Genomic DNA, 9,706 nt, shown 5'->3' on the forward strand with positions numbered 1-9,706 from the left:
CTAGAGAATTGATTTGATAATAAACAGTCTTCACATTGAATGGAAGTCAACGACACGACAAAATCTAGAGACAATCTTTACAACGCAGCAGAGCCGTCGTCTCCATGTCAGACATGTCCTGTCCCACTAAAGGACTCTCAACACCAGGTCAGACATGTCCTGTCCCACTAAAGGACTCTCAACAACAGGTCAGACATGTCCTGTCCCACTAATGGACTCTCAACAACATAGTCTATGTCCTGTCTCACTAATGGTCTCTCAACAACAGGTCAGACATGTCCTGTCCCACTAATGGACTCTCAACAACATAGTCTATGTCCTGTCTCACTAATGGTCTCTCAACAACATAGTCTATGTCCTGTCCCAGTAATGGGCTCTCAACACCAGGTTAGACATGTCCTGCAGTAGGTGATCACTCACTACAGCGATAAGTCAGTCTAGCTTTCATAGAGGAATTTATTATTGTAGTAATTCCTACAGGTCCCAACACGTACAGTCTAAAGTGCTTTCTGGCTAATGTTCAGTTAGCATAACAGGTTATGCTACCGAGTAGTCAAACATTATCTAACACTAGCTAATGTTCAGTTAGCATAGCAGGTTCTGCTACGGAGTATTCAAACAACATTATCTAACTAGCTAATGTTCTATTAGCATAGCAGGTTCTGCTACGGAGTAGTCAAACAACATTATATACACTATAGTGGCCACTATAATAGAGCAACAATAGAATGACTGTTATTTTCATTCTATTTCTACTTTAAGATGTTTTTTTCCCCCAAGTGTAATATTTAGACGTGTGGTAACGAGCATTCTATTATAAAGGCTGTCATGGTAACAAGCGTTCTATTATAAAGGCTGTCGTGGTAACGAGCGTTCTATTATAAAGGCTGTCGTGGTAACGAGCGTTCTATTATAAAGGCTGTCGTGGTAACGAGCGTTCTATTATAAAGGCTGTCGTGGTAACGAGCGTTCTATTATAAAGGCTGTCATGGTAACTAATATTAGTGTATTGTTTTTTTCTCGAGACCTGAGTGTCATTTGCAGTAAAGTTTAGTCAACAAATAACATTGGATTGTTTTCTTCACATGTTTTAGCTGTGAGTTCGGTTCACATGAACCACTTTTTATTTTACACACAGAGACTGAGCATGTAGATTATATCGTGTTGTTTAATTAGTTAAAACCTGCATTTTCCCCCTAGTAGGGATTTATTACATGTTTCAGTGCAACAACAATAAAAAGTGTCTCGTTTTAGGGCCCACAGTTTACATCCCTGGACAGTAGAAAGTAGTTAACTGTAAAAACATCATATCTAAAAAGCTATGCTGTGTAGCGGATCATCTATCCTCTAGCCAGGTCCCAGACCTGCTGGTGCCATCAGGGCAACGAGTGGCATGATGGCACCCAGACTATAGATCCTTCAGTGGAGGTCTGTCCTTCCTGTCGATGTAGACCAAGCCATGGTCTCCGTAGGCGTCGTAGCTCTCATAGAAGTTGTGTTTGAGCCAGGCAGGTTGGTAGGAGGTGGTGCTGTAGAAGAAGGCCTCCATTATGCTGCCCGGGCTCCTCTTCTCTCTCCCCTCCACCTTCCAGTCCTCCAACTCTATCTGAACGGAGGTGCGTTGGTACATGGTTGGGCAGCCCTCGAAGGCATCCAGGAAGCTCAGCATGGCGTCATCTACCTTGTACACCTCCCCCCGGACCCTGTGGCCCTCCCCGGGACGGTTCAGCAGGAAGGGGATGTTGTAATTCCCAGCGATCACCAGCGGGTAGCCATCTACGGTACGGGCGTGACCACAGAACTCAGCTTTCCCGTTCCCTTGGTCCGGCAGCATCCTGAAGTAGTTGGGCTGACCGTTCTTCAGAGTCCCATAGACAAAGATATAAGTCATCTGGACCGGCGGGAGGTAGATCTGGAAACAGGACAAAGATGGACCGCTTAGTTGTCTCACAGTTCAATGGGATAAGTCCGTTTCTGGACCTGTAAATGATGTGTACCACTGGGATAAGTCCATTTCTGGACCTCTAAATGATGTGTACCACTGGAGGCTGCTGAATGGAGAACGGCTCCTAGTAAAGGCTGGAATGGAGTGGATGGAATGGAAACAAACACAGGGGAAACCATTTGTTTTGATGCCGTTCCGTTTCAGCCATTACTATGGGCCCGTTCTCCCCAATGAAGGTTCCACCCAACCCTCCTGTGATGTGGACCTATTGGTTCCTGAAGAATATACCGGAACTTATGAATGTCAAACACTGACCACTAGGCTACCTGCCTCCTCTACACTCTAACCACTAGGCTACCTGCCTCCCCTCCACTCTAACCACTAGGCTACCTGCCTCCTCTACACTCTAACCACTAGGCTACCTGCCTCCTCTACACTCTAACCACTAGTCTACCTGCCTCCCCTCCACTCTAACCACTAGGCTACCTGCCTCCTCTACACTCTAACCACTAGTCTACCTGCCTCCCCTCCACTCTAACCACTAGTCTACCTGCCGCCCCTCCACTCTAACCACTAGGCTACCTGCCTCCCCTCCACTCTAACCACTAGGCTACCTGCCTCCTCTACACTCTAACCACTAGGCTACCTGCCGCCTCTACACTCTAACCACTAGGCTACCTGCCTCCTCTACACTCTAACCACTAGGCTACCTGCCTCCTCTACACTGTAACCACTAGGCTACCTGCCGCCCATCCACTCTAACCACTAGGCTACCTGCCTCCCCTCCACTCTAACCACTAGTCTACCTGCCTCCCCTCCACTCTAACCACTAGTCTACCTGCCGCCCCTCCACTCTAACCACTAGTCTACCTGCCGCCCCTCCACTCTAACCACTAGACTACCTGCCTCCCCTCCACTCTAACCACTAGTCTACCTGCCGCCCCTCCACTCTAACCACTAGACTACCTGCCTCCCCTCCACTCTAACCACTAGTCTACCTGCCGCCCCTCCACTCTAACCACTAGACTACCTGCCTCCCCTCCACTCTAACCACTAGTCTACCTGCCCCCCTCCACTCTAACCACTAGGCTACCTGCCGCCCCTCCACTCTAACCACTAGTCTACCTGCCTCCCCTCCACTCTAACCACTAGGCTACCTGCCGCCCCTCCACTCTAACCACTAGTCTACCTGCCGTCCCTCCACTCTAACCACTAGTCTACCTGCCGTCCCTCCACTCTAACCACTAATCTACCTGCCGTCCCTCCACTCTAACCACTAGGCTACCTGCCGCCCCTCCACTCTAACCACTAGGCTACCTGCCGCCCCTCCACTCTAACCACTAGTCTACCTGCCGCCCCTCCACTCTAACCACTAGTCTACCTGCCGCCCCTCCACTCTAACCACTAGTCTACCTGCCTCCCCTCCACTCTAACCACTAGTCTACCCGCCGCCCCTCCACTCTAACCACTAGTCTACCCGCCGCCCCTCCACTCTAACCACTAGACTACCTGCCGTCCCTCCACTCTAACCACTAGTCTACCTGCCTCCCCTCCACTCTAACCACTAGTCTACCTGCCCCCCTCCACTCTAACCACTAGTCTACCTGCCGTCCCTCCACTCTAACCACTAGGCTACCCGCCGTCCCTCCACTCTAACCACTAGGCTACCTGCCGCCCCTCCACTCTAACCACTAGACTACCTGCCTCCCCTCCACTCTAACCACTAGTCTACCTGCCTCCCCTCCACTCTAACCACTAGTCTACCTGCCACCTCTCCACTCTAACCACTAGTCTACCTGCCGCCCCTCCACTCTAACCACTAGTCTACCTGCCTCCCCTCCACTCTAACCACTAGTCTACCTGCCGCCCCTCCACTCTAACCGCTAGGCTACCTGCCTCCCCTCCACTCTAACCACTAGTCTACCCGCCGTCCCTCCACTCTAACCACTAGTCTACCCGCCGTCCCTCCACTCTAACCACTAGTCTACCCGCCGTCCCTCCACTCTAACCACTAGTCTACCTGCCGCCCCTCCACTCTAACCACTAGTCTACCCGCCGCCCCTCCACTCTAACCACTAGTCTACCTGCCGTCCCTCCACTCTAACCACTAGGCTACCTGCCTCCCCTCCACTCTAACCACTAGTCTACCTGCCTCCCCTCCACTCTAACCACTAGTCTACCTGCCCCCCCTCCACTCTAACCACTAGTCTACCTGCCGACCCTCCACTCTAACCACTAGTCTACCTGCCGTCCCTCCACTCTAACCACTAGTCTACCTGCCGACCCTCCACTCTAACCACTAGTCTACCTGCCGACCCTCCACTCTAACCACTAGTCTACCTGCCGCCCCCTCCACTCTAACCACTAGTCTACCTGCCTCCCCTCCACTCTAACCACTAGTCTACCTGCCTCCCCTCCACTCTAACCACTAGTCTACCTGCCGCCCCTCCACTCTAACCACTAGTCTACCTGCCGCCCCTCCACTCTAACCACTAGACTACCTGCCGCCCCTCCACTCTAACCACTAGTCTACCTGCCTCCCCTCCACTCTAACCACTAGTCTACCTGCCTCCCCCTCCACTCTAACCACTAGTCTACCTGCCGCCCCTCCACTCTAACCACTAGTCTACCTGCCGCCCCTCCACTCTAACCACTAGTCTACCCGCCGTCCCTCCACTCTAACCACTAGTCTACCTGCCTCCCCTCCACTCTAACCACTAGTCTACCCGCCGTCCTCCACTCTAACCACTAGTCTACCTGCCTCCCCTCCACTCTAACCACTAGTCTACCCGCCGTCCCTCCACTCTAACCACTAGTCTACCTGCCTCCCCTCCACTCTAACCACTAGTCTACCTGCCTCCCCTCCACTCTAACCACTAGTCTACCTGCCGCCCCTCCACTCTAACCACTAGTCTACCTGCCGTCCCTCCACTCTAACCACTAGTCTACCTGCCTCCCCCTCCACTCTAACCACTAGTCTACCTGCCTCCCCTCCACTCTAACCACTAGTCTACCTGCCGCCCCTCCACTCTAACCACTAGTCTACCTGCCTCCCCTCCACTCTAACCACTAGTCTACCTGCCTCCCCCCTCCACTCTAACCACTAGTCTACCTGCCTCCCCCCTCCACTCTAACCACTAGTCTACCTGCCGCCCCTCCACTCTAACCACTAGTCTACCCGCCGTCCCTCCACTCTAACCACTAGTCTACCTGCCTCCCCTCCACTCTAACCACTAGTCTACCTGCCTCCCCTCCACTCTAACCACTAGTCTACCCGCCGTCCCTCCACTCTAACCACTAGTCTACCCGCCGTCCCTCCACTCTAACCACTAGTCTACCTGCCGCCCCTCCACTCTAACCACTAGTCTACCCGCCGCCCCTCCACTCTAACCACTAGTCTACCTGCCGTCCCTCCACTCTAACCACTAGGCTACCTGCCTCCCCTCCACTCTAACCACTAGTCTACCTGCCTCCCCTCCACTCTAACCACTAGTCTACCTGCCCCCCTCCACTCTAACCACTAGTCTACCTGCCGCCCCTCCACTCTAACCACTAGTCTACCTGCCGTCCCTCCACTCTAACCACTAGTCTACCTGCCGCCCCTCCACTCTAACCACTAGTCTACCTGCCGCCCCTCCACTCTAACCACTAGACTACCTGCCGCCCCTCCACTCTAACCACTAGTCTACCCGCCGCCCCTCCACTCTAACCACTAGTCTACCTGCCGTCCCTCCACTCTAACCACTAGTCTACCTGCCTCCCCTCCACTCTAACCACTAGTCTACCTGCCTCCCCTCCACTCTAACCACTAGTCTACCTGCCGCCCCTCCACTCTAACCACTAGTCTACCTGCCTCCCCTCCACTCTAACCACTAGTCTACCTGCCTCCCCCCTCCACTCTAACCACTAGTCTACCTGCCTCCCCCCTCCACTCTAACCACTAGTCTACCTGCCGCCCCTCCACTCTAACCACTAGTCTACCCGCCGTCCCTCCACTCTAACCACTAGTCTACCTGCCTCCCCTCCACTCTAACCACTAGTCTACCTGCCTCCCCTCCACTCTAACCACTAGTCTACCTGCCTCCCCTCCACTCTAACCACTAGTCTACCTGCCGCCCCTCCACTCTAACCACTAGTCTACCTGCCGCCCCTCCACTCTAACCACTAGTCTACCCGCCGTCCCTCCACTCTAACCACTAGTCTACCTGCCTCCCCTCCACTCTAACCACTAGTCTACCCGCCGTCCCTCCACTCTAACCACTAGTCTACCTGCCTCCCCTCCACTCTAACCACTAGTCTAACCCGCCGTCCCTCCACTCTAACCACTAGTCTACCTGCCTCCCCTCCACTCTAACCACTAGTCTACCTGCCTCCCCTCCACTCTAACCACTAGTCTACCTGCCGCCCCTCCACTCTAACCACTAGTCTACCTGCCGTCCCTCCACTCTAACCACTAGTCTACCTGCCTCCCCTCCACTCTAACCACTAGTCTACCTGCCTCCCCTCCACTCTAACCACTAGTCTACCTGCCTCCCCTCCACTCTAACCACTAGTCTACCTGCCTCCCCTCCACTCTAACCACTAGTCTACCTGCCTCCCCCCTCCACTCTAACCACTAGTCTACCTGCCTCCCCTCCACTCTAACCACTAGTCTACCCGCCGTCCCTCCACTCTAACCACTAGTCTACCTGCCTCCCCTCCACTCTAACCACTAGTCTACCTGCCTCCCCTCCACTCTAACCACTAGTCTACCTGCCGCCCCTCCACTCTAACCACTAGTCTACCTGCCGCCCCTCCACTCTAACCACTAGTCTACCTGCCGCCCCTCCACTCTAACCACTAGTCTACCCGCCGTCCCTCCACTCTAACCACTAGTCTACCTGCCTCCCCTCCACTCTAACCACTAGTCTACCCGCCGTCCCTCCACTCTAACCACTAGTCTACCTGCCTCCCCTCCACTCTAACCACTAGTCTACCTGCCTCCCCTCCACTCTAACCACTAGTCTACCTGCCGCCCCTCCACTCTAACCACTAGTCTACCTGCCGCCCCTCCACTCTAACCACTAGTCTACCCGCCGTCCCTCCACTCTAACCACTAGTCTACCTGCCTCCCCTCCACTCTAACCACTAGTCTACCTGCCTCCCCTCCACTTTAACCACTAGTCTACCTGCCGACCCTCCACTCTAACCACTAGTCTACCTGCCGTCCCTCCACTCTAACCACTAGTCTTCCCTGCCGTCCCTCCACTCTAACCACTAGTCTACCTGCCGTCCCTCCACTCTAACCACTAGTCTACCCGCCGTCCCTCCACCAGTGAGAGGAACCATGCAGTTCCTCCTAGCAACAGAGATGCTGTGTTGGGAGTTGACCCTCCTAGTAGGAGGTTATAAATGCCATGTTATGTCATCATGCTTTGTCTTTGCAGCTGAATGAACCAGAGGGTGAATAGACTTGGTTTGAGCTTTTCCCTTTCGTCCGTTTAAGTTTATAATAAATGTAAAATACAGAAAAAAAACCTGTATAGCTTCATAACATGGTTAAAACAATAATTTTGATATCATGGATGGTCAGTCCTGGCATCCCATAACTCTGTTGAATGGTTATCCATCTTTTCACCTGAAACTGCCGATTGCAGCTTTGCTTTTGTTAGGGTTTGACCAACTATTTGTTTGCATAACCAATATAATACAACTATTTAAACCTATATAATAAAATGAGTTGTGGTGCATAACTTATGAATACTAATGCTAAACATAACAGGTTTATATTGTATTAACAGATTGAGCGAAAAATAATAGACAAGACTAACTGGAGGGTTGCTGACCAGTAGGAGTGTAGGCTGAGTAGACTCGTGACACACACACACACACACACACACACACACACACTGCCTAGTTGTGGGGCCGCTCAAGGACAGGTGTACGGGAGGGGCTGGTAGAATGGAAGATAGCTGTAGCACAAAAGCATAAACTGTCCTAACTGTAGCATAGAAACAGACAGTGTCCTTGGGTGTCTGACTCTCGGGTTCACACACGAAGATAAACTAGAAGACAACTATGCTTGGCAACAGGGATGCGCCAGGAGGCTGGGACCAGCCTGCACGCCTACGATAGGATGAGGAAGTTTAAACCACGCTCATCCTCTACTCTGACAGGCCAGCAGTGAGCGGGAACTATCTCTGTCAGAGTATTTAATGAAAAGCAAAGGATGTGTCAGTCAGTTCTCTGTTTTGCCCTGCGAGGTGTTACAGTGAACCCCTATATACCAACATTGCATTTACCATTTATTCTGCTTGACTAATTCTATTAATAAACAGCTGAAAATATATTCAGTAGCCAAGTTTTAAATTCTGTTCTGATACCAGATTCGAATTGACGCGACCCAACACTGATAACTAGCTACTTTCAGTTGCTGATAACTAGCTGCTAACTAGCTGCTGCTAACTAGCTGATAACTAGCTGCTTCCAGTTGCTGATAACTAGCTGCTTCCAGTTGCTGATAACTAGCTGATAACTAGCTGCTTCCAGTTGCTGATAACTAGCTGATTAACTAGCTGATAACTAGCTGCTGATAACTAGCTGCTAACTAGCAGCTTCCAGTTGTTATAACTAGCTGATAACTAGCTGATAACTAGCAGCTTCCAGTTGTTATAACTAGCTGATAACTAGCTGCTTCCAGTTGTTATTACTAGTAGAACTCATTTTGTTTCACAACTACAGCAACAAAAGAGGGTCAGAACCAAAGTAGTAAACTAGTTTCGGTTTCTGCAGATTGTCCAAATCCTCTCCTCTGGAGAACAACTGGGACCACGTTTTTGTTCCAGCCCAGCACTACACGTCCATCATATGTACGTAAAGACTGAAGGTGCAGAAACCATAGACCGTTGATGAGTCATCCTGCTTGTTATTAATGCCGGGCTGGAACCAAAGCGTGCACAACCCCAGTAGGTCTCCGGGACTGCGCTTTCGTTTTGAAACGCATCAGAGAGACATTTATCCGTCAGAAACGTCGCTTAGATACAGTAACATCCACAAGAACATCCATCACAAGTCAGAACCGAACCGGTATACCGGCAACGTTAGAGGAGTTTATAATAAAACACATTGAAACACCGCGTGTTGTTCTGCTCACCAACAGAGAAGTGAGTAAAGCAGGTCCCCGACAGCCTCTCATTCCGTCTCCTCTCCGACCCGGTTTAACGGCGCTGGTGAAATGTCGGCTGAACGGACACCGGGGGTGAAGAGCGGAAACCTCACCCAGCAGGTCTCAGCAGGAAGGAGGGGGGGTTTCCGGTACAATGTTGTACCGGAAACCCCGTTATTTACTTCATTTTATGCCTAATAACATACTTTGTAAAGAACAAAGTTCACGTCGGGATAGACAACCCGAAATGAATCCTTCATGTTGTTATATTAAACATAGACGGAGTGAAATGTTGGAAAGTAATAAACATGGATTCATTATTATCTTTAAACTTTCATAAATACTAGTCGAATAAGACGTGAGTTTTATCAAAGAGATTTATTTATAGACTAATATAAATCAGTAGCGGATTTAGATACGGGGGCATCCAATGTGATTCATTAGCGCCACCTACTGGAGTACAACTCCCTGATACTAAACATATACCATCTAACACTACACTCACTCTTTTCAAAATGAACACCCCCCTATTCTACTAATTAAATGTATTATTCCTACCTCATGCCATCAGTACATTTTAGCAGACACTCTTATCCAGAGCGACTTACAGTAGTGAA

At 50.9% G+C, this 9,706-nt stretch overlaps 1 protein-coding gene across 1 annotated transcript; it reads right to left on the reverse strand.

Moving 5' to 3' along the window:
* Positions 1-1,093: 1,093 nt before the first annotated feature.
* On the reverse strand, positions 1,094-9,233 carry LOC115186273 (gamma-glutamylaminecyclotransferase-like). The gene is made up of 2 exons (XM_029745948.1): positions 9,078-9,233; positions 1,094-1,912 (listed from the first exon to the last, which is right to left on the reverse strand). Exons 1-2 carry the CDS (start codon positions 9,117-9,119, stop codon positions 1,409-1,411), a joined length of 546 nt encoding a protein of 181 aa, XP_029601808.1. The 5' UTR covers positions 9,120-9,233; the 3' UTR covers positions 1,094-1,408.
* Between the last annotated feature and the right edge of the window lie 473 nt (positions 9,234-9,706).

Source organism: Salmo trutta, unplaced genomic scaffold (assembly GCF_901001165.1).
Source record: "Salmo trutta unplaced genomic scaffold, fSalTru1.1, whole genome shotgun sequence".
NCBI lineage: Eukaryota > Metazoa > Chordata > Actinopteri > Salmoniformes > Salmonidae > Salmo > Salmo trutta.

Excerpts from the sequence above, each read along its gene's own strand:
- LOC115186273 (XM_029745948.1), bottom strand. The coding sequence starts at position 9,119 with ATGAGAGGCTGTCGGGGACCTGCTTTACTCACTTCTCTGTTG. Across the intron at positions 1,913-9,077 it reads CTTTACTCACTTCTCTGTTG|ATCTACCTCCCGCCGGTCCA; the intron begins GTGAGCAGAACA and ends TCCTGTTTCCAG.